Source organism: Apteryx rowi, unplaced genomic scaffold, assembly GCF_003343035.1.
Source record: "Apteryx rowi isolate R43461 unplaced genomic scaffold, aptRow1 scaffold_783, whole genome shotgun sequence".
Taxonomy (NCBI): domain Eukaryota; kingdom Metazoa; phylum Chordata; class Aves; order Apterygiformes; family Apterygidae; genus Apteryx; species Apteryx rowi.
The window spans coordinates 76,916-102,321 of record NW_020451075.1 but is presented as its reverse complement, the minus strand read 5'-3'; the positions used below and the strand labels follow the sequence as shown (position 1 = coordinate 102,321).

The 25,406-nt window shown below is 38.7% G+C and overlaps 1 protein-coding gene and 1 non-coding gene across 2 annotated transcripts in view; both read right to left on the bottom strand.

The window, feature by feature from the left end:
• The window catches only part of SLC9A7 (solute carrier family 9 member A7), an 84,071-nt gene that overhangs the window by 3,133 nt on the left and 55,532 nt on the right, over window positions 1–25,406 (bottom strand). The window contains exons 13-17 of the mRNA XM_026088769.1: window positions 24,874–24,933; window positions 20,232–20,295; window positions 17,184–17,266; window positions 13,963–14,068; window positions 8,246–8,812 (exon numbers count right to left, since the gene is read on the bottom strand). Coding sequence (XP_025944554.1) covers window positions 8,564–8,812; window positions 13,963–14,068; window positions 17,184–17,266; window positions 20,232–20,295; window positions 24,874–24,933 — 562 coding nt within the window. The 3' untranslated portion in view covers window positions 8,246–8,563. The remainder of the gene's footprint in view (window positions 1–8,245; window positions 8,813–13,962; window positions 14,069–17,183; window positions 17,267–20,231; window positions 20,296–24,873; window positions 24,934–25,406) is intronic.
• LOC112976979 lies at window positions 9,944–10,134 on the bottom strand. Its single transcript, XR_003257243.1, has one exon. It is a non-coding gene; the product is annotated as a U2 spliceosomal RNA (small nuclear RNA).

Below are 25,406 nucleotides of genomic sequence, written 5' to 3'. Positions count from 1 at the left end.
TAGTTGTAGCTTGCAGTCCTTCCTAAAATAAAAGGATATCAGAGCAACTGTTGGGTCCTCCCATGTGGGAATCATATTAATCCCATTTTAAGGATGGGAATCCAAATCCTGTACTGTGAGAACATAGCTAAGTTGCTAGCTTTGCCTTGAGGACAGATCTGCCATTATCAGCCCTTCTCATCTCTGAGCTGAAATACTGTGATACAGAATTTGTGTGTGTGTGTGTGTGTGTGTGTGTGTGTGTGTGTGTGTGTGTGTGTGTCAAGCCACAGTAAGTTTTGTACTATTACTAGTCAAGTAAGAAGAGATGATACATTTCTGACTTGGGTACAGATGACAAACATGATTGTATTATTTGTTCTTTAAGTTCAGCTAACAGGATAACCCCATGCAAAACAGTGAACTCTACAAAAGTTAGTAACACTGTGTCTGCTTCTCAATAACTACAAGGTCTATGCAAAATAAGTGAACATTACATAAGAAATGTAAAGACAAAGTACTTTGCTGACCTAGAATAGGTATCTTTATGTTCATACCTCACCTGAAACATTTTGTTAACAGAGCAGAAGCTCCACGCCGCACTAGGATTTCATATCTTTAGAAAGGAACGAGTGGATGAGGCCTTAATCAGCATGTTCAAACCTGAAATTACAGCAATGTCTGTCCACACAACTGAATGTTTATCTAAGTGTGTACACAACTCAGGGGCAGAAAGACCAGCAGGTGTTTCCATTCCTGTGCCCCTTCTACACTACTGCTCTCCCCAGAATATACTTTCACAATATTTTGATTTCTCTTTCTTCCCGATCCATTTTCTTGGTTAAACAATAATCCATTGCTATTTAATGTCATTAAAATACTGAGCTTCTGAAATAGAGGTTCAGAACACCTGAATTTTATAACTGCACTAATAACCTAAAACCAAAAAACCAAACCCTGAGACTGCAAAGTTACTGTCCTTCCTAAATTCTCACAGCTAAACTGCAACTATCAGAAAGATTATTGCTGTGCTGTCAGCACCAGGAAGATGATGTTTCACTGGTGAGACTGTTACATTCCAGTTTTACTGAACCCCTGCTTACCGAAATTACTTCAGCTTGGGGGGCAAAGGGGAGGAAAAAAAGCAGCAACACTGAATTTCTCCCACACAAGCGGTAAACACCATCTCTAGGAAGGATATGACTTAATACAGTATGGCCCTCCCCAATAAAGCACTTCCCCACCCCCAGCTTGAACCTATCGTATGAGGCAAGTTTTAGGTGCTTTGATAACAAGGAAACAGAAGTTACAAAAACGTTTGGACAAAACATCTACCGACCAYAGCAGTCTTATTCAAGACAGCACTGTATGCTCTGGATATCTAGTGCATTTTTATGTTTGAGGTAACCTTAAAACACCTCCCACAACCTTACTGATATGCGATCTTAAATCACAACAGGTTAAGAGTTCTGAGAATGGCAGACTGATAAAAATCAGATAAAATGCGGCTTCTGCTTTTGTGCATTATGAATACATCAGGACTAATACACAGAACACCACTAACACTGCATCCTATAGCTGTAAATGCAATACACAGAAGCCAATTTCACTTAAAAGGAAGGGGAAAAAAGCAAATTTGGAACATTCTTAGACAGTTTACATTTTCCCTGCTCCACTGGAGCCAGCCAAGGGTCATATATATCCCTTTCTGCACTTCTGATAGGCCAAACTAAAACCAGACTAAAACTCTCACCTTAAATGACCCCTTGTGCGGGAAGCTGGGATTTCACAATAATTATGACTAATATCTTATGATCTAGAAGAATGTCTTCTGGTATCCTGCTTTCTGGTATTAAACCATGTCAATATTAAAACATTCAGTCATGCAATTTAGGACTGAAATTTAAAAATCAGACAGTGGATGATAGCCTCCTTGTCTAAACTAAAATCTGGAAATAAAGTTCAAGCATATGTTTTAACATGGAACTGCATGACCTACTTATCCCTGCCCCTGCAATAACACTTTCAGAGACTTTACTAGTTGAAAATAAATCCAGTTTATTTCTCATAACCTGAAGTATTTTAACCTTGCAACAAAAACCCTTTAAGGTGAGCATTCACTTTCTTTGAGGGAAATCAAGTTTGCTTTTTTCCAATAACCACAAAGTGACCAGCAAGTGTAGTATTTCAAGTTATTTCTATTTAATTAGCTGAATGTGCATCAGCTAGCACTCTAGCATAGTTCTGACATTGTGCTCTGGCACAAAGATGATGAAGTCTGATTATTCTGCCCTTTTTTTTTTTTTCCTCCTCTTCCTTAAACGCGTATCAAATATATTTACACGGGATGCTTTCAAGCTGTCAAAGGTTAAAAAAATGCAAGAAACTGGGGGCTTAAAAAAGTTAATTAAAAAGCATTATGTCAATAAAAGTTAGAACTAACCCAAACTTCTAAATTCTCCCAGAATGAGGATTGCTACTCATTTACATGCACCAATATAAATCTTTCCATCCTGGCTCTGTGCTAACAGTATGCGAGCCTTGGAGAGGCACCAGCTTTACCCATGCCCATATAGCTAGGTATTCGAAAGGACAGGGCTTCTCTCCCTCACTGCCAACACTTCTCTATGCCGTCAAGGTCCCTTATGTAGACAGTGTGGGCAGGACAGAAAATCCTTTATTCTAGTATAAATAATTATGAGTTGTGTCTCTGCTATAAAGATCCACATAGTATAATTACACATCCCTCATTCAGTTTCAGTCTATAGATAAAACTTCAAACCCAATGGTATTTTGGAAGTCTACAAGTCCATGTTGAGCAGTGCATAATAAATCATGATTAAGAAAGCAGCATAAGATAATGATGTATTGGATAAAGCATCCAAACTGGATAAGTCATTTTATTTTCTGAAAAATCTGAACTGATTCTAGCATTTAATCACCTTGTTCATCACAACTAAATTCCACAGCAAAAGTTTGCATAAATCAAAGTATCAACATATGGAATTTCATTTGTCTGTGCAACACAGATTCAAATATGATTGCCCAACATGTACATCACATGTGTGTATGCACATGTTGAAATACACTTCAGTGTTTGCCAGATTACTGTACCCTAAAACTACATTCAAATTGACAAAAGGCTTTTTTGATTCAAGAAAGTGTAGTAGTGAAGTGAGATTATCTAAAAAAATTTTTTTTCAAAGTCGCTTTCCATGCTGTGGACTATTGTTTCCCTGTTAAAACCTTCTATTTTGTCATAAAATTAGGATGGGGGAAATTCTGATTACTTTTGCAATATCCATTACCCTTATTTTAGGAAAAGGTGTGCAGAAGTTCACAGAACTTCTGAGTTTAAGACTGCAAGATTAAGAGTAGCATAATTGTTTATGATGCTGTTCCCACAGTAAAGCTGCCTGTTTAAGCCATTTCCTGGCTCTGTAATTCACTACTTCCTCCAAGCTTTCCTTCTCTTTCACTTTGCAGGCGTATTTCTCCTGGAACTTTATTTCTCAAAAGGGCACTCCCAAAATTTCCAGGCCAAGAGGCATCCGTGGTTTCTCACTGCACAGTGAGAAACTCTCCTTCCCAAACTTGAAAATTCGACAGACCCTCCTACTACAAGGTTTGCATGAGCTCCTTTTTACAGGGACAGCATTTTTCAATATAGGGACATTTGAAAGATTTTTTTGACACGTTTTTCTCTTAGGAGCATGTTCACGCTACTGACGTGCTCTGTCTTACTTTCTGTGACTAATCGTGACCAAGATTGTATATAGCCAGTTTGGGTATTTGCTGCCTTCTTCCCTGCTGGATATTCTGGGCCTCCTGGTGAAGGTTTATCCTCCCTTGCTTATAAGTTTCAGTGCGTCTTGAGTTCAGTATTTTGGAGAGGAATACTCCCTGCTGACGCATCTGTAAGTGCTCTAGTTGTTCCCTGCAAAGGTTATCCCCTAACCCCCATCTTAAAGAAAAGCACATGAAGTTAAAACTTAAGGGTACTCAAATTCCATTCCCACACTCGTGCAGAAGCAGAGACCATGTCTGCCAAGACTGAGGTCAAACATGTTATTCCTGTGAACTACTTCAAACAGAGCTAAAAAACACTGAACCTTACTTTGAACGGCATGTGAAGGATATTAGTCACTAGTGTTTCACCCTTCAGAATTAAAGAAATTTCTCTGTCTGGAGACAGACTTCAGTTCAAATTAAGTTAAAATTATACAGAAAGACCAAGCTTTCACAACTCTTGTGTACAAATAGTCTCTCTGATTATAACAATTAAAATCACAGGATAAACTGCTCATGCTATCTGTTAAAGTTGCTAGACAGTTTCCTACTCCGAGGCATTCCCCCGGCCCTGTGTAAAAGAAGCAGTAGCTATCATTTTAGTATTAGCCATCATTTTAACTATTACTATGTATTGCCTCAGATCAGTTCTTTGGAAGATCAGCCAAAAAAGTTTAGATTTTTTTTCTCCATTTTAAATTTCTGCAATCTTTTTCCAAAAGGAAATTCCTTCAGATTCAAAAAAACAGTAATATTTTGGGCACCTTCATAGGCCAAAAAGCTCCCGTCTTTGAAACAGCACCAAGTTTGGTCAAGTATTATGTCTTTGATACTTTACTCTTGCTCAGTCTCTATATTTTTTCAGAGAAGATAGCTTATATTGTTCCCTGCTTTAACAAAAGTCAGATATCTCTGCATAGCACTGTACCGTGTAGCATAAGCACACTTGTCAGTGTTCCTCCTTTCTGATAACTTGATGCTTTGAGATCAGAATATTCAGAGCTACTGCTGGAGTCAGTGGAAGCTGTGCTTTGAACACCTCTTATGCACAGCACCCCAAAAATCCAGTGTTATGCCTGTGTTTATAGTGAGACTGCTCCTGTATCTTTCTTGATAGTTGCAGAATCCTGTAATAGCTATTCAACTTTCACTGATAAAGGTTGGTATTTAAAGGCCCACAATCCTGCAGAAGTTAAGGGATTCAACTGTCACTTGCACAAAAGTTATGCAGTATTGCAGAGGTGGCTCAAAACATGCTCATTTCTTATTCTCAAAAGATAACTAGCACACAAAGCACAAGAAGCCAAGGTTTTCCAGATAATTCTCGTGTCCTTCCAAATTCTGTAAATGAAAAATATTTCTAATTTTCTCCCAAAATGTTAGAGATGGATACACAGCAAGGTTTCGATAAGTTCTTTGTCTGTTTAAATATGATGTTAGTGCATTGCTTGTGTACTGCTGCGGCCTTTAACACTCACAATTAAATTAGAAAGACTTGCTTGTATGGGATTTCAAGCAACTGCAAAATAGTCTTGCTTCACTGTCAGTATTAGCTTCTCTGAGGTACTGAAAGAAGACTAGAAACTTCATTTGGCCAATCTCCAGACACAAGTGTTACTCTTCATTAAATAAGCACGTTCCTTGGCCACTTCAGGTGCAGTTTTTCTGCAGTAAGTTCATGAAGTAATAAGCAAAAAAACTACAAGTAGAAGTCACTAAGTCCCAAATATGGGGGACAGCCATGTAAGCTGTAAAAACCTAGGCTAGTATAGCAATATTTTTTTCAACTAAGACCCTCATCTTACAACTTTTCTTTATTTGAAAGGGATACTGATATTTATTAATTTCTTTGCTGTTCATTGCAAATTTAAGCTGTGTTTTCTATGCAAAAACTCCGAGTTAGAAGAAACATGTCTGCTGTATGGTTAGGTCAAGTTCTAGCCTCATCACCACAGGATCTTATTGGAAAGAAATTAAAAGTATTAAACTGTTCTTTGAAACTGATATATGCAAAAAAGGATCTATCAAAGAGCACTAGTCAGTAAATTTTCACAGTGCTTCAGTACAGATTTTTTTTTCTTCCTTTTTTCAGTAAAGAATTCCCTCAGGAATTTTGTATAAGGATCACTGTCAGTAGGAAGAAGGCTAATGTTTACCTTTAGTTCACAGTAAAGTCCAATTCTGGAAGATTTAAAATGAAAATAGATTAAAAAATAATGAATGAAATTCATCGTTTTAAAATATGAATGAAAATGATGCTTGTGTTTATGGGCCTCTCCTCAGATTGTTGAACAAGCATTGCAAGTAATTTTTGAATATGAAGTTAGAATATTACATTCCTCACCTCTCACCAATGGTTGATGTCAACTTTAGCTGCTCTTTCACAACCCCATTCTGGGCTTACTGGTGAACTCCATTCAATCTTATATCCCTGCTACAGGAATTATGAACGCATATGGAGAAGTATCTGTACTGGAATGGTTTATGATGCTACCAAAAGGCTTAGTCTTCCTGAGGAAGCTAATGAAAATTTCTGCTTCCAGAACACGTACGTGATCTTTCTTTCAAAGAACAGACAGATCTCTAGTTGTGCAGAAAGCTCGTGTTTCGCTGCCGAAGCGATTTGGTGAGTTTCAGCCTCAAGCTGCATGTGAAGGTTTGCCTCACTGCATTAAGTCCATTTATCTTTGATAAATTCCACTGTCTCAAACCAAAAAAAGATGTTTCATATGACTCGGCTAATAACTCAGATTCATTGTTGTAGATGTCCTAAATGCTCACTCAGTGTGGACAGCAAGGGGTTCCAAAGAGTTAGAATTGTCCAAAACCAATGCAATTGCTTTCATAATTTAGGAGGAAGTTATTTTTTCCAACTGCCAGCACTTAAAAAACAGTCAAGCCTTGGTAACAGTATAAATAGAGCGTGCATCATTGCTATCTGCTTTGCCATTCTTGTAACCATAGGAGAACAGAAAAGGAGTTGTTTTGTTCCAGGATTTTCATGAGTGTTTGTTACTCTTCACCATTTAAGAACAGAACTCAGACTGCATTGCTCTTCCCAATTTTCCACAAAAACAGAACCCCCCCCCCCACGCTTCTAATCTCTTGGTGTCTCTTTATAATATGTTAGACAGTCATTACAGATCAGTATCCTTTAAAACGTTATCTTGAAGGGACAGACAAGGAGGTGGATCACTCATTAGAAAATACATTTGAAAGAAAGCAAACTAGACAATATGACAGCAACGTTTCTCTGCAGCAGTAAGTTGTGATACTGACGTTATTATTACATTTAATAGTTAAGGAAAAACAGTGGATATTTATTCACACAATTTTATGAGAGGAACAACTGAAATGGCAGCAAGAAAAATACACTTTTTAGACAAACTGGTATTACATCACATTAGTGGGCCACAAAACTGTTAAAAAAACACCTTTTAAGACATGAGAATGAAATCACATTTTAGCATGCTTTAAATAGCTGAACTGCTATTCAAAGTGTAACAGTTTTCAGCTATTGGCAAAGACAATGATATCTCCTGATTTTGAAATTAGAAAGCATTTAGCAATAAGTTAAAGCTAGCCTACATGTAATTGGGCTAAATACTAAGCAAAGATTTTTTCCCTTTTCACATTTCAGATTATACTACAGTTTGTCACTTCTGCAGCTTAAATATTCTTGTGCAATGCCCCACTGAAGTTTCAAATCTACTCTGCAAAAGAGGACAAAAATAAACACCTTTCTTTTAGAATAATCACAAATGGTAAAGCCAGTAGTATTTGTCCTTTAAATTAATGTTTTCTGTTTATCACAAAAAATCTGTAAGCAGAGTCTATGGATTCTTCTAAGAAATATGAAACCTCATGGTTTCATGCAAGTTCAATACTGTTTCTCTTTTTTTTTTTTTAATAATTATCATCAGCTGTTTTCCCAAGCCCAAGACAGGTTTCCAACTGTCTCCATCTGATTTTAACAGCCTTAGGGGAGAGAAAGTTTTACCTCATTATTCCTACCCAAAACAGCCTGGCTGCAGGCTTGTGTCAGGTCAGGTAAGTATCAGACCACAAGAAGTTGGATGCTTTTCTTTTGAGGCACTAGAAGTTAGGCTAATAGTAATAGTCAGATTGTCCAAAGTTAAAGGGACGAACACCTCTCATTGCCTTCCTATTTAAAACACATGGCCAGTGAAGAAATCTATTTTCCCTTTTTTTCCCCTGAAATACATCAAGTACAGCTCATAGTAACAGATTCCCCACAGTGTTGCATTCATGCTTCTGTAGTCCTAAAGCGTGCTGTCCCATTTTCTGTCTAGTTTCCTTAAGCTCACTAGAGAAATTAACAGTGGATCTCTCCACACTCAGATAATACACACACATCCCTTTTTATCGCATAATAATCATCTTGTTTATATTTCTTCTCCCGCATTCCCAAGCTAAACCAAGACAAGCTCAGTTCTATGACAATGTTTTCACATACCTCTTTCCCAGAGAGAGCTGCTGCAGCTGAACAAGACAATTGCAGCATGCTAGGTGTACTTAGATTCAATATGTGGTTTGAGAGAGGGGAATGACCAGTTTCCTCATTTGTCTATTTTCAAGACATTTAGAAAACCCCACTGTCAGCATCTCGAGTAAAAAAAAAAAAACAGGTCAAGTTTGACATCTTCAGACCATAGTAAAACCACTTAAATGTGTTAACTTGTTTAAATAAACATCCCCACCTCAAGCGACACAGTGGCCTGCAGTCTTCCTTGATCCATCCACAGAGCAAGAGCTGTTTTTACTGAGTCAGTAATCATGCATTGTCTTCCAGAGGAAATACTAGCCGGGTGCCCCTGCTTGTAACTTCATAATCTGCTGCTCCCAAATCACGTTCCAGCGCTTCCTCTGAACTACTTTTTGTTCTCCTGCCATCAAGGCTAGTGGTAGCTGTATGGGGGCCAGAAGAACCATTAGCAGTTATTGTTGTATCACCATATGTCACAGTAAGGTCACCATCATTCAGAATAAAATCAGAATCCTCTTCTCTAAGTTGTTCTTGATTCTGGAAAAGAGAAGAAAGGAATCTGAGTACAGTGCACAACATTTGGTATTTGTCAAAAGGTAACTGAACAAAAAGATTTACCTGCATGTCAATACAGAAGCAGCAGGGAGTTGAATCTAAGAACCTAGATTATGAGACAGGTAACTAGGGAAATAATACCACCGGATGCTTAATGGAAGTACAGGAGAGATGAGAAACATGCACTGTTTTTTACATGACAATTTAAAAGACAGTAGAGGAAAAAATACTTGAGACCAAGCACAGTCATCATTTTATCTTTCTAGATAAAGTCAAGTTGAATCTCTCACTAATTAGGCAAGTTCAGAAATAAGTCATGCAAACTGATAACTCATTAGGCCCAAATTATTTGTATTCAAGGCTTCCTTAAGAAATTATTGTCATTGATCAAAATCTTTATTTATTTTTTTTAATATCTGCTCATTCTGTTTATCTGGTATTAAATTGAGAATTACTTGACCTAATTCCTAGGATCACTCCTAAGCCATAAAAGTAAGAAAGATTTATATAAGAAAATGCTTGCTTCATAGTTTTGTAACTAGTTCTGATACCCATTTACTTTTTAAAATCCTTTTAGAAAGTGGCTCACAAACCAATGAATTTATTTTGGCAGAGACGGGATGAAATACATTATCAAGGACTAGAAATCAGTGAAGTGTAACAAAACACAAAGTTGCTTTTCTTGCACAGCACAATACAATTGCAAGCCATAACACCAGGTTTCATTGCTGTTTAATGTGGCCTTGGTAAAAGGCAAAAGAGCTGGTCATAAATGGGTCCTCCTCACATGCAAAGAAAATTTTGCCAATTATATAAGCTTGCTTTCTACCAAATGAAAGCAAGTATTTCCATGCAAAGAGTTCCATACTGCTTGGCCAGTGCTGAGATTTAAGTGTGCATACTGATGTTCTCCTTGGTAGGCTAGACACTGATCAGGCAACACTCAAAATACATAATTTTCTTCTGCTTTGGCAAAGGAAGGAGGGAACAAGCTACATGTTATAGCATGCCTATGATCAGCCTGGCTGTGCTTTAACTGAGACGCAATATCACAAGTTGCCCATCGTGATGTTCTCCGCCCTTGGAGCAGCACCAAGAAGGGGCAGGCGGGGGTGACAGCGCACTTCTTTTGGAGGCACTGCAGTACCAGGGCAATGTGTGGAGCAGCTGCAGCAAGCTCCTAAAGCATCTCCTGGCTCTACATTGCCATTTAACAGCAAGTCCTTACAGCAAGGACTTATCAGATATGAAACTGGTAAGAACAAACCCTACACTCGAGTTTCCCCAAAAGGCTGAGAAGCAATGGCAAGCACGATTCTGAGAGCAGAGGGCCACAGGACTGATACCRTACAGCAATTCCTAACTCAGTCTTCTGTTTTGTCCCAGGCTATACTTACATGTGCGTAAATGTGATCAGTTCCAGAGAAAACAATGACCTTTCTCTCAAGCACTGCCTTGTATGAGCCAAGCTCCTCTTATTTATTTCACTTCTGAGTAACAYTACAAGCAGCAGGCAATTCATTTCACTTCTCCAGAGCACATGTGTTAACAATCCCATGTGGTATATAGATTAGATGATATGTTTGCAAGCAAAGAGGATGCATGAATAAACCTCCTGTGCTTCACACAGCATGAACAATTCTTTCAAGACAGACAGGAAATGTATCCAAGTAGATCCCTAGAGACTTGAATTTTTTCCAAGAATAACCCTAAACTGGCCTCTACAATCCCCTACAATTCTGTAGGAGCAACAACTTGAATTCATTTAAGAAATACAGGTCTGAACTTCACTATTTAAACTGACAAGCTAGAATGGGTAAATACTTACATCCAAAACCCTACCACAGACTGAACCCTGTTTTAACGTGCTCACCATTCCCCATTCACCCTGATGGCCTTCACAGCAGTCTGTCAAATTTTGGGTAAAATTTGACAGAGATGCCATGCTCCTAAGAATTCATGCTGCAAGATGTTAAAATTGTTAGAGCTTATTTACAATTTCTGATTAAAGCCAAACAGTCTTTACCACTTCTTAAAGTGGTGCAAGAAGCACATATAAAGTATGCTGCACATACAAACCAGTAGTAGTCACCATTGAAACTGATGCTGCCAGTTCTTAAGATAGACATCATGTATGACAAAACTTGTATCAGAAAGACTTGTGCCCCCAAAATAAAAGCTTTAAGTAGTAGTAGTATACACGCAAGAATGTGTTACAACTTAAATCTGGTGCCCTGCTTTCTATTTCTCTATTTCTCAGCCAAGTACAAATTCATCAAGAAAAGTGCAGTTTCTTCTATTAAGCTAGAGCAACTAAGAAAAGGAGAGGGAGGCATTACTGAACAGTTTTCTTACCAATTTTGAGAGTCATGCCCTCTAAGACTTAGATGGACTGCAAATAGAGATTTCTTTCTTGTGTTTGCATACTTAGAAAAATAATTCAATTCCCTCTACCTTTATACCAAGTGTCACACTGTGTATAGTGCAAGAGCTAAACTGTTTGAAAAAAAGGGGGGAGCAGGAAAGGGGAGGAGAAGAGGCACACAAAACAACTGTGAACAAAAAAAAGACAAAACCAAAAAAAGAACCACACCAAAATAAGGTGCTTCATCAGGAAGAGCAGTTGATAACACATATGCTTTTTCCAAATGGGAAAAATTGTTGGTGGAATGTAGAATTGCTACAAGTTTCAAAGCACATGTCAAAAGGGGGGGGAGGGGAATGACCTACATTAATTCAGGATAAATTAGAAAGCCTTGTCAAACGCTCATGTACTGAAGGCAGCTCCAGGAAAGAAAATAGGAGTAATGTTTTTAAAATAATCATTTTAAACTCTGCAGCTATAGCAGTCTTTCATACCTTTTAGTTCCAACTTGGATTCTATTTAAGCGCGATTTTCAGAAACACTTAACAGTGCTCCCAGGGGCATAGGGTTAAAGCAGTGGGAAAACCCCAGCAAGAAAGAAGCGAAAACTTCTCAGGGGCAAAAATAACCACTGTACCTCACCCCTGTATGCTGACTCAGAACCTTACATATACATCATGTCACCATATGAATTTAAAGTCTAGAGGACTACCTCATACTGAGGAGTTGGCTGTAGGTGGATTTTATAATAGTATTATTTGACTTTCAGACCTTAAAACTCCCTTTTGCATCTATTAAAAAAAAAAGAAAGAAAAAAAAAAAAGAAAAAAAGCACTCCACACAGAAGTGAAAATGAACTCAAACAAGGTTGTAATAAAGCCAAAGAAAAACAGAATAACTGAAAACAACACACAATTACATGGCCAGTAAAGCCATATACTCATATGCTTTCTTCTCCTACAGTATGTAGATGCCATAACCACTCAGACATGTATCTGAATGAGATCCACATGATTTACTACTTCCCTTTGAAGCACATTTTTCTGCTATGTTATATTCTGCCGAGTCTTTACTGATTCCCCCACCCCCACCCCAATTCAAGGTCTTCAGCCTTTAATCTTCTCAGATGTACCATTCAGTTTTCCTGGAAATACCTCACAAAAAGCACAAGCAGTTTCTGTCCCTAAAAAGATATGGTTCTTTCAGTTACTTCACCAGCACTGGACAGGAAGGCAAAAATATTCCACAGCTTTTTAATTTGTAATAAAATGGTACATTCACAGTGCTGTAGCTAGGCCAGTCATGCAAAGAAAGGCAAAGCAATTGCAGAGTTGGGAAATCTTGGAAAGAAACTAAAAAACAAACAAAAAGATAAAAACCCACCCATCAAAAAACCCTCAAAATAATATTCTCCTAATCCTAATGTAGCAATGCACCAAAGTAGGAACAATAAGAGAGAATACAGTGTGAATGTTCTATATTGCATACCTTAAAAAAGGTAAGATATGCAGCCTTGCAAGCATTTTTACTATAAGCAATGAATTATGCAGTGATGAGGTTAACACCCCAAAGGTGGTGGTGGTGAATAAATCACAGAACCAACCCAATTCAACAATGCACTTTCACATATGGTGCTAGCTAAGAATGAAGAGTGCAGAGAAAAAAGCCCAACTGTGATAGTAAATAAAAGCCAAGGCTTGCATGTTCTTTCTGGTTACATCCTCATCATATGTAGATAACCACATGGGCAACACACAAGTAGGTTAATTGGTCTGATGGATGCCTTCCAGCCTAGTTCTATTTTCAGATTTCCAATGGTATCACAAAGATGGGAACAATGCCAATTTCTTGCATTATTAAAAGCTTTAAATAGACAGTGAAAGTTTTCAAATTTCTTTGAAATTTTACTTTCAGGTAAAATTAACATTCTAATGATTTCAGAAGGAAATGTAAGGAAGTATTTCAAAGTTGCAAGTGGAACTTGTAACTTTCTAGGAAAAGATTAATAGAAGTCTGGTGCAGGACTACTTTAACATAACAGAGATGTTACCATTTTGGAGAATCTGCCAGTTTGAGTGATCTCAAACAGTATTACATTTCTATTTATAAGTGGTTCAGAAAAAGTTGTAGATCTACAAGTACCTTACAGACAGGAATGACATGTCAGGATGCTGCCAGAATAATAGGTGAATGAAGCATTAATTATTGCAAGACATGGCTGTAAAGGCACCATACTGACCTGCTAGACTGAGAAAGGTAACTGATTAGCAGTTTCTGAAATGCAATCTTAAATTTTGCTGTGGGAACAGTCAAGGGAAGTTCTACCAGATTTCCTTCTGGCATGGGTAAAAGCATGTCAGTGTCTTCTCCAAAGACAACCTAAATACAACTTCAGCAGTAACAGAAAAATCTTGTCCAAAAGTGCTAAAAGAGGACAGAATACTTTGAAGAGATTCATTAAGAACTAGATTACTGATTAGGCCTGTAATTTCCCAATATACTTAAATGCTGTTATTTATGCACTATTTGAAAATTAATAGGCCATCTTTGATTTCTACTAGCAGAAGCTATTGCCTCAGAGAAGAGTATCTTAAATCTTTTCTGCCTTAGGACAAACCAGCACTTACAATATGTAAATCGTACCACTTTTTCAAAAACAAAACAAAACACCTCCCCCCCCCCAAAAAAAACCCACTTGTTTTGTTGAAGGTTAAAAAAGCAACAGCAACAATGGCAAAAAARATAAGTATTTAGTTATTCTACTTACATCATAAACCTGAGGACTTGTCAGACAGCGGGCTATCAGACCACACCAGCTCGGTAGAGTTGTGGTTAATGGAGGGCCACTGTGAGTGAGAATTGGCTTTAAATAACTTTTAGTAGTTAAGGAAAATAGACTGGTGCTTGAAAACCACTGTTTAAAACAAAAAGACAATTAAGCATAAATATAACTCTGCCTTTGATCTATGTACTGTTCAATAATTGTACATAAACCAAATGCAGATTTTTTTCAAGTGTATTTGTAAACAAATGGGAAGCATCTCCCCCCTCCGTAGGCACTTTTTGCTTGATCCTGTTAAAGGCAGTTTCTTTATTCGCATGTTTTCTGCAAGGGAAGCTAGCTACCTCTCTTCTTAAAGGTTCATGTAGTTGCAACATTTCCTTCTTTTGGGCTCCCTGGAGCCAATAGGAGCATGCAGGGGTAGATGTTCCTTAATGTTAATAAATCCTAGGGTATTTCTCTTCTGTACAGGGGAGCATAGTATTGAGATCCCAAGCTAGAGCTAACAAGATGGCATGACCATGTGGCTCAACACAGTGAAATAAAAAAATGTTATCCATCCAAGGTCCTCAGAGCACTACAGCTACCTGAACTGGTCCACTATTAGCTGGGTCAGAGTCACACTGATGCAACCGTAGATCCCTGCAGTCTGGACACAGTCTAAGGACCCTAACATAAGTGCTCTCAAGGATGTTCTCCTTCAAAATTTAAGCGAGATTTAGAATGGCTCATTTTACATACTAAGAAATGCAGTTAAGCCTTCAGGCATCAAAGCACCTAACAGGTTACTGCAGTTACACTGGTAAGGCTCAATGACATCTCTGCAGTGCGGATACACATACTTTACAGAGCCACAAAAAGGGGAAGGGAAAACTGTATGGCCAGAACCACATTGCATGACATGGAATGAAAGCATCTTCCAGGTAACACTAACTACAATATATGGGGGAAAGAGTCTTTACACCCTTTTCCATAGGGTAAATCCATATTTGTTCATGCTAGTACTCTAGGCTGATGACATGCCCTGGGAAATGCTCAGAAGTCAAAAAAAGGTGTCCCTGCCACACAGCAGCACACTGATCTTGACTACCAGATGAACAGTGCTGGGGGAGAACACTGACTTCCAAATGTTGACTTGAATCAGGGCCACAAGATTTTGTGGTTTTGATTTTTTTTTAAATCAGTCTGATTATTTCAAATGGAAGCATATATTACAGGTATTCTAGTTACTTTATTAGGCCTGTACACACAGAGACAATCAACTCCACTTATGAAATATAACACCATTCCCCTCATCTTAACTCAATAGGTCATGGTGGGGGGGGGGGGGGGGAAGGACTGTCTGTTTCAGCAGATGTAGCCCTCCCCTTTAGCAGGGCCTGGCATAATGCATTTACTTGAGCACAYAGTGGCATGATTACGCCACTGCAGAGTTATGTTTCCTCCCTTCCTCCCCCATTAACAGTGTGGCTCCATCCTGTCCTGGAAAGAAAAACTCTTCCCCCTTACACTAACCCACCAGCCTACATGCTGCCCTGTGGCAGAAAGGCAAGCAGCGAGTCAGTCAAAATGAAACAAACTCACTCAAAGACATTTGGTACTTCAGCAAAGTTGCAGTTTCCTTCATGTTTAACACTGGTGGGTGAACCCAGACAACAACCCATGACATTAAATGAACTCTGTGTTCCACAGGAGTGATGTTGCCGGTTACTCATCCACATACTCTGTAGACAATAGTCAGCATTAGAGCGCACTGGCAAATGCATCTTATTCACATCTTCAAGTTAAATTCTCTTGTGGAGAGTGAAGTTTGGAACAATCTGTCTTTCTACTCATGAACCATGTGAATACGTCAGCAAAAAATACTTTGAGATTTTGATGTAGGTATAGAGGTGACAATTCTGAAGATCAGCCCTTATGTGCAATTTAAATCCACTCAAAAAGCATTTATCTGAATGCTTCCTTGCAACAAGAAAGAGCAGAATTTTAACCTGTAAGATACAGTAAGACAGCTCTGCCTCTGGATTTCAAAGCTTCCTTGGCACAAACTTCACAGGAAGCGTCCTTAAAGCTTTTTAGTCACCACTGAAGAAGCAAGTGCTCTATCAGACAGCCTCCTTTAAAATAAAGTTTCTGTGATGCAGTGAATTAAGCTGTAGTTTTCCCTTAGCATCCCCCCCACACACACACTGCACCTGCTGGGGACTGCAGTTGTGCTAGTGTCAATTGAGAGGAGAGTCAGCTATGCCAGCTACTCTTCTTTTTACAAGGCACATCCCCTTTCTAAAGGCAGGGGAAGGGGATGGCTTGGCTTCCTTCTTAAAAAAGGCAGTCAGCCATAGCCTGGTACTTCCCTGCTCCCCCAGAAATAAGTGGAAATCAAGTACTGAAACTTCTCTGAATGTCTGCAATATAAGTGACTTGCCCTGGTCGCAAGATTAGATTTCTCATTTTCTATTAAGTGAATGCAAGCTGTTGAGGAGGGGCACATGTGCAACACCTTGATTAAAAATACACTAAGCAGGAAAAAAAGCAAACACACACACACACAACAGACAGGAGAGCTATACAAAAATTGCACAGAAGCTTTAGCAAGGCTATCTAAATACACAACAACAATAGCTTCAGAAAGGCTGTTCAGCACTATATACGCACACAGAGCATACTCAGCCTTATCACCTATAGGAAGTTCTGGCTATACTGAAGGGATTGTGCTGGATCACAGGTATGTTTTTAGTTCCAAAACTTTCCATATCTTTGATGGGATCTTCCAAAAAGAGCTTYGTCACAAAAGCAGATGGCTCTTCAGAGCAAGGAGCTAGGGATTAGACATGCACAATGAGCTGGGAAACTAGATGCTCTGAGCATCAGCAAAAATGAGAAGAGATTAGTAGAACAGATCAGAGAATCTAAAATAGTTAATTAGCTGCTGTCTCACTGTTTAGCAAAGAACTTCAGCCCACAGAACTGACTGGCTCTTGTTCTCTGGCAAATGTGACATACCATGCACCCTAAAGAACAGAAAGGTCTGTCTCCCACATCCACAAGTTCAAGTTTGAGTTCTGGGCCTTAAACCTGTCAGACAATACTTGATCTTTATCACATTTGACTGTCTCAGGTGCTTAAGGCTGCACATGGGTATGTGGCAAAGAAAGAAACCTGAACATTTCATGTCTTGAAGATAAGTTGTGTTTTCAAAAGGATACTTATGGTCAAAGCTATACCATAGCCTGAAGAGCCACGCACTTTCCTGCTTTGTCCTGTTCCTTCTTTCAGAATCTGGGCCATCCTGAAAATAAGACAAAAGCAGATTCCATTATTTCAGGTAGAAAAATGAAATCATACATTCCAATCATTCACACTGTAATGCAATGATGGCTTAAGTACTGTACTTCGACTGCAGAATAAAGTTAGAGATATACCAAGAAGGTGAATTTCCCTAGAAAGAACAGAAATAACTGTGGCAGAGAACAAATAGCCCCTCTTCACCATCCTTAAGTTACCTCAAGGAGCCCCCTGCCACCGAGTTCTTTTGGGCCTAACTTATCACATAGTTACTGCAGTAACAGCCATTGAAAGAAATCTAAAACTGAGAAGTAAGCCTCCTAGATGTTTCATCCCCCAAATAAATGAACTGGTTCCTATTCATTACTCCATTGACTTCCTTAGCTCTAGGTCTATTTGATATTCTTTCATTAAGCCTATTGTTTCCTTGAAGAACATGCAAATTTATTATTCCTGTTAAGTATTTTATCAGGTTTGTGAGAGTTTAACACAGAGGAAATACGCTTAACAGGGGAAAAAAATTCACAACTGAGAAAGGTTATGCAAGTTTTATAAGTGCTGGATCAAGCCAGYTCTCAGAAGTGCTAACAGTGTTAAATATAATCCTTTTAATAGCTGTGCTGCAAGTCATCACACCATCTGGTCTGCAGCTGCATTTGTTTTTTACTTTTTGTTACTGTTTTTCATTTTTGGCTAGAGGCCAAAGTTAAACTCAGAAGAACAGATGAGGGAGAATGCCTTGTATGAAATCATCTTCCAAACCACTGTGGAAAAAAAACAGAATTGCCCTGTGTACTTCTGATCTGCAAAAAAGCCATGATCCAACAGGAGTTAAAACTTAGTAAATATTCATTCCATCCCCCAAAATATATTTTCTCTAGCTGTGACTTGCTGCTAATCTTGGCTTTGTGAAAGGGAGAGGAATCCAAAGGGAATGGACTAATGGACTCCATTAGGAAGGCAATACACAGCTAAAGAGGGAAACAAATGAGTAAGTGCTTTATGTTTACATGGGAAAGAGCAAACAAGCTATTTCTACTCAAACATTGAATGAAAACAGAAGACTTGTGCTCTGTCTGTAGCTATTTCCTGTTAAAAGCAATTCCTCAAATACTGACAGGCTCAGTCTGAACTGGCCAAAGCCATCTTACCATGATACCACTTTCTAACCTGGGTTGCACGCCATATCTGTGGCCTTCACTGTAGCAGGAGTTTTGAGTTTGATGCCTGGCCTTCTGGTGGCTTCCAGACACAAAGCTAAGATTACCATTTTTGGTACTCAAACCCACCATTTCAGAACCTATATTGTGTGCTGGACCAGACTTCTACAAAGCACTAGTTGTGAAGGAAAAAAAAAAAGTGTGTGTGTGGGGGGGAGGGCATCAGAGAGGCAGGGCACAGCAGTAGAGATCACTAATAAGAAAGCTGATCCCAAATACAACAAGTTTCACATGCATTTATCCTCCAGGTTCAAAGCCATCTGTATTTCCTGCCATTCAACTTCATTTTCCTCTGACAGGTTCTACATAAGCAACTAGTTGCGCTACTGAACAATTAGTGTCAAGCAGTACCCTGCATCTGGGAGAGTGTAAACTAATGTCTGGATGGCTGATGGAGATGTCCTTGTGCAGAAGAAGCTCCCACTTGAGCCTCAGGAAACTCTTTTGTTACCAAACCTTTCACTCCTCCTGTGAATTCCCTCAGCTTATAGATGAGGGAAGCTGAAATTTATGGTATGAACAACATTCTTTCAGTAGTCTTGTTTGCCAGTAAACATGCATAAACCAACTCACCACCTCCTTCCAGTGAAAACAAAGATGGGGGGAGAGAAACTTACCCCTGCACTTTTGTACCAGCCGTGTCAGCGTGAAAACTGTTCTGCCTCTCTAGTAACTTCCTCCCAGCACAGCCTTCCTGCCATGCCCCTTCCTCAGATGATGTGCTAGGACAGGGATCTTTCAGGACTGGCTATAGATGGAGCTCTATACTTTACAGCTAAGAAATGGCATGTCTGAAGCAACACACACACTTGCTAATTTCTTTGCTATAGTTGCCATATGACACAGCATCAGGGACACTGAATCAGCAACATAACTCACAAAAGACAATATTCCCTCCACCCTCATCAACTATGAGGTAAAGCCGGTACAAAAAAAAATAAATTAAAAAAAATTTTTTTCTTGAGAGCAGAGTTCAATTCCCAGATTGACTGGGGATTTAGTTTAACAATGGTGAAATCAAGCAAAGAGGATTTTTTTTTTTTTTTTTTTAATGGAACATTGATTACTGTTAAGGACACAGAGTTAAGGACACATAAAGACTCCTAGCATAGTGGAAGAAAAAAGACAACTCTTGGATTGTTACTGATGCCTAGAAAGCTGAACTAAAGATTCACAGCAACACCATGCTGAAGATAAATGATGATTTTTCTGATGTTCCCTTTGCCTCATAAAGGTGGCAGGTGGTAGAGACAAAATCCACTTGGATTGTGATACAGTAGCTGAAAACAGATTAGCGAAGTTAATCTTTGGTTCTAAGCAAGTCCAAAGGCCAGAATTCAGTCTCAATTATTGACCAGAAGCCAAGAGCATTATCTCTATGTGTCAGTCCTGGGGAGGCCTGCTTATGCTGTAGAACAATAAAAGCAAGCATGTTGAGGCAGGGGAGAGAGGAAAGCACATTAAGTAGAGTGAATTAGTAGATTTGAGAAGATTTTTTAGAGTAAATTTTTAGATTTTTGGTTAGGATATATGCACACACACATCAATTTGAATGCAAAGTCTAGAGTGACATGCTGCACCATAACACCCAACAACACAGAATGTTTTTGGTGGGCATTACCAAGTAAAATCCACTACTGACTTGCCAAGTCAGGGAGAAAGCTTTCATCCACGCATGTAGCTTCTGCAGCTCTTTTTCATCTTAGTAACATAACTTCTTTATTAGGCTGATCTTATGTAATTACTTACTCCTTGTAAGACTTGAAAGCTGTCATTAGTAGGTGGAGGATCCTGATCTGGGTCAACTCCAACTCTACAGAAACATTAGGAAAACAAAGCAAGAAGTGTTACTGAGGGTTGCAAATATAAGTTTGGCAGAATGCATTTTAAAAGCACCTTAACCACCCAGCAAAGATGCATTCAGAGAAATAAGAATAGTTTCAGGAAGAGCTGCCCATTATTCCCCTGTGGTTACACAGCTATAAGAAGTCTTTCACTCAAGCAGAAACCTCCTGTAGGTAACAGAGGTCGTAACTCCAACTCAGCATCAACTTTAGCTGCTTACCTTTGCTGCCAATTCCTTTAGGGCACTGGCAAATACTATTTTTGGCCTAAACAGGTGAACTGTGAGTTGACATCCTCTTCAGTGGAGAACATCCCTCATGTCCAGTAGCAGAAAATCAGAGACTAAGGATAAGTTCAGTCTAAATATTTGACATGACAAATCACTTTGCTGCTAGATAGACCTGAAAGTGGCTCAAATATACCATTTATATATTTATATATATGCACACACACGCACACCATTATTTCTAAAGGCACTGACAGAGTGAAGTTCCAGTAATACTTCATAAAGATTCATGATATTTATTTGCTGCAAGTTTCATTCACCTAATGCAAAACTGTTTTTTTCAAGTGGTCAGAGACCACATTCACAAGTGGTCTGTCTAGTCCAGTCTCCCATCTCTGAGAGTGATCAAGTGGTGTGTGTAACAAGATGGTGGATGACTACAGAATAGCTGGAGGGCCTGTCTCTTTGTTTTTGTGTAGTTAGTGGGCATCTTATTACTGTACCATTCTTTCAGGTAGTGTTTCTGTCCAAAACAAATATTTAATTTGATCCTTGCAATTATGTTCAGGTTCTTCTGATCTGTCTTAAAAAAAAAAAAAGTAGTAGACTTTGCTTAGTCCCTTCTCAAATCCTACTCGTGTCTCAATCTCCTGTGAAACTGAAACCTCCAGCCTCTCATGTAAGGTATTTCCAGTGGCAGATGTACTGAGTTTCAGTTCTACCATGTTGCGCAATGACTGCATGAAAATGCATAAAGTGATGAGAACAGATTGTTTGAAACAGTCACTTGTTCATTTTCCCTCTCTTGGAAGGGACTGAGCTGGTTTAGAGTAATTTCTTCATTACCTAGGCTTTGTGTCAGCTATTTCTAGCCATACTGTTTATGCAACATCACTTCTGAGATAGGATTACCAGAAAACAACAGAACATTGCAGGTAAGACCATATCATCTGTGCATCCAGGGGACACAAGCTTGCATAAAACAAGCAACAATTCAGACATGATTTACCTTCAGACACAGAAGACCGTATTGATTAAATTGAAAGGGAACATCATTAAATAACGTACAGGCAGCACCTTCTAACAGGACAATAGAAGAAAATTAGGCATTGAACTAGGTTTAAGTCATCCTTGTGGACTAAAGGCCAACCCAAGGCCTCACATGACTTGATGTAGTTCAGAGGAAATCCAGGAGGCCACTCTAAGACAGCCTGCAGCAACACTGTACAGAGCTAGTGCTGCAAAGTCCTCTGCTTGTTTTTTTTCCCCCCCAAGGTTCTTTTCTTTCCTCATCCCTTCTCTTTCCCTGTCATAGCAAAAACTACATACAGTATGTCAATCTTAACCCTTCGGCCCATTTGACCTGGGAATTCATTGCCACAGATCAGCTTCAAAACTAAAAAGTTCTGCAAGCTAAGGGAACACTGGAGGGACATGGTGGGTACTAGATTTTAATGCATTGAGCTGCACATTTACTTCACTTTATTAAAAAAAAAAAAAAAGTAAACAATTCAGAATTTCTAGGCTTTTACTTGACTTACAGTTGTGCATTGGATCTTAAGATCTTAACCACCCTTTAGGAAGGAGAAGGGGATCAGGGCTTTGAACAGGACCAAAGCAGGCAGACCATACTGTTCAGTGAAAAATCATGGCATATCACAGATCAAGTGTTTGGGTTCACTGACTTCCTGAAGAGGCAAAAAGAACCTTTCTACATTAAATGTTTCAGCCAAAGTTTCTTACTACAGAAGTCCCTTTCAATATTGAAATATTTACATGGACACAGACTATATATTTTAATGGTTTTCAAAGTTATTCTTCAAGGGAACTTACATTTTGAGTATTTCTAATTTTTTTTTTTTTTTTTTTTTTTTTTTTAAGATAAGCAATTTTATTTTGGGTTTTTTTTTTAGTTCACATTTTAAACTGTCCCCCAGTTCATAGATTAACACAAAAAACAGTACTCTCTTGAATTCCCAGGATTACTTTTTGTATCTGTTATTCTCTAGAATGACTTGTACAGAAAGCATTTGTTTTTCTTAGCAAGTCTGTCTGTTCTTATGTTTCAATGTGTATACACCTAGGTCACCTGACAAATATTATGTTTTAGCAGGCCCCCACCCTCCCAATTTCTAAGAAAGTTTCATCTTAATGACCTGAAACAAAAGGACACAAAAACACAAGAGTATCTTTTACGCAATACAGGAGTATCTTCCCAACTTTCTTTGCAGGGAAGAGATGCACAGAAAACACTAAGCTACTTCATTCTACTTTAATTACTTCCCTGATTGAAAGCACAAGGAAAGCTGTTGAGCGTATGGACAGTCTCCAACACATTTTTTTTCTTATTGTTAAAAAAGAAGAATTCTCTCACATCCCTAAGTAGTTACATTTAAAAAAACTTACCACAACTTAAACATGCTATAGAAGCCAACATCAGTTTTAATTTAAGCAGTTTTTAAATTAGAAAAGAAAAACAAAACACAACTGTTACTGGATTGGTTTACACACATTCTTTCTCAAAGACCAAGGGCACAGAGAGCGTAGCCTCACTGATCATTTTGGAGTTTCACTCAAACAGCCTACCAGAAAGGCAGGTAAACAAGCCAGTTCTGGTTGAAAATAGTGTTTTGTTGAAGAGGCAGACTAGGTGATAGGAATTGAGGGGCTCATCAGCTCAGCTGCAGGACAGCCAAAGCCAGGGCAGTGCAGATGACAGCAAGCTTTCCACCCTTTTTGAAAGTCTGTAGCAATTGTGTGTGGATTTCTGGGAGGATACAGGAGCAATTCAAGCAAGTGTAACAGTGTAAGAAACTGTTGTCAGATGAAAAATGAAAACAGCTTTTCAGCTGTGACAATGCATATATACCCTGAAACTATTTGATGAAAAAAATACCCATTTCCCCTTTTGGTGTCAATTAGGTATTCTATCACTTCAGTACAGATAGTTAAGCTGTATTTAGTATATACAGTTTAGTYATTATTTCTACTCCTGCCATGGGAAGTTTACTGTAATTTGTAGACAAGGGTCCTCTATAGTAAAAGTTAAGTAAATTTAAGTATAGTTTTCCATTCCTCCATAATAATTAAACTACTTTTTTGTTTAAGGGCATAAACAGCTTTTCAGGTTTTAATAGCCCTGTAATGGCAAAGGGACTTAGGCTCCTAGCTGCTAGTATCAAAGCATAAAGTTTCTGCTCTTAACTGACTCCCAATCTTCTACATCTAGAATTCCAGCATCATATATAGGACAGCAGCTATTCTGATTTGATCCCCATAACACTCCAACACTAAGCGCATCTACAGCTCAGGAGTCTAAGCAGCATGGCAGAAAATATCTACCACACAAAACATGGAGTGCAAAGTGGAAACCAAACATATGGAAAGGAGTGGTAAGGAAAGCAGATAAAACTGCTTCAGGTTCTCCGCTATTTCATTTTAAAAGGGGTGGAACCATTTCTGCTGATACTTCAAAACACTTTAAGGCCCTGCAATACATGGATGAGAAGTTACCAAAATACCAGGAGGTATTACATTCTAGTATACATAATTATTGTGGCAGCAGCCAAGAATGACTGTAGTGGGTAATATTTCTCAAACTCGTAGAACAAGTTGCTTTAATGCTAACCTCTGCATCCCTGGCAATTTAAACAGTTGGCTGGGAGCACTGAAGCGTGACAGAATACATGAAAAATTTACCATTGCCCCACCCCCAAAAGTTACATATATACATGCATACAAATATCCACTATCCTATAGCTGCCAGTTACAGATTTTGTCTATCAGTATATCAGTTCTAGAAACCATCAGCTGGAAAAGACTTGGATTCTCAGTTATCTCCACTCTTATTAGCATCTTCCTATGAAGCAATTTGACCAACCCTTGCTTTTTAAAATACAACCCAAGAAGGCTGGACTAAATCATCTCTGGAAGTGCCTTCCAACCTGAATAGTTGTATGAGGTAATCCCCAGGAATGCTTAAGAATATCTAAGTAATCAGCGATTATAGGATCACATCCATGGTTTCTCAGTTTTCAAGTCCTCTCAGGCCAAAGACACTAGTCTCACTGCATTAATTATCCAGACACAAGAGTTAAAGGTGTTTTTTTGTTTTGTTTTCTAACTTTAAAGACTTGATGTATGATCCACACCCTCCCAAGAAGATTGACTCGGAATTGAGAAATATCCACAACACTCTGCAAGAAAGAGAAGCAGCAGCAGCATGCCATAGTACAGAAAAGAGAGCACATGCTTAGGGTTACAAAGATGAAGAAAACCAAGCACCAGGTTAATTTGGTATCAAGGAAAGCACAGTGTCACCTGAAATACAGCCAGCGGCTTTCATTCATCTCTTCCGCCAATGGAACATGGTCACCAACTCTGGTACAGTACAAGAATGGAATGTAAATAATAAAATGCTCATGAGATGGTAGCTTTACAGAGCTGCCTAGCAAAAACAAGCAAAAACCCCCAAACCCCTACCCAACCAAAAAAAACCCCAAACATACAAGAATATGAATGGCAAAACAATGAAAAAGTGACAAAATATCATAGAAATTAACTTGATTGAGATCTCCAATAATATTCTTCATTTACTCAGCTGGTAAAACACCTGCATTCAGGATATGCTACCCGCTACCCCTCCTCCCCCCACAAAAATTTAATTTAACAGTTTCAGAGAACCACTACATGGAGACAGAGACAATCTAAGACACAGTTTCTACCCCTTGAGACTTGCACATGTTCTAAAAGAGAAAGTAATTAAAGAAAGTCATGACAAGAAACTATGCGTGCATGATAGAAGGCATCAACACAGCCTAGTTTAAGAGCAGTCAAACACAACTGGTAGTACA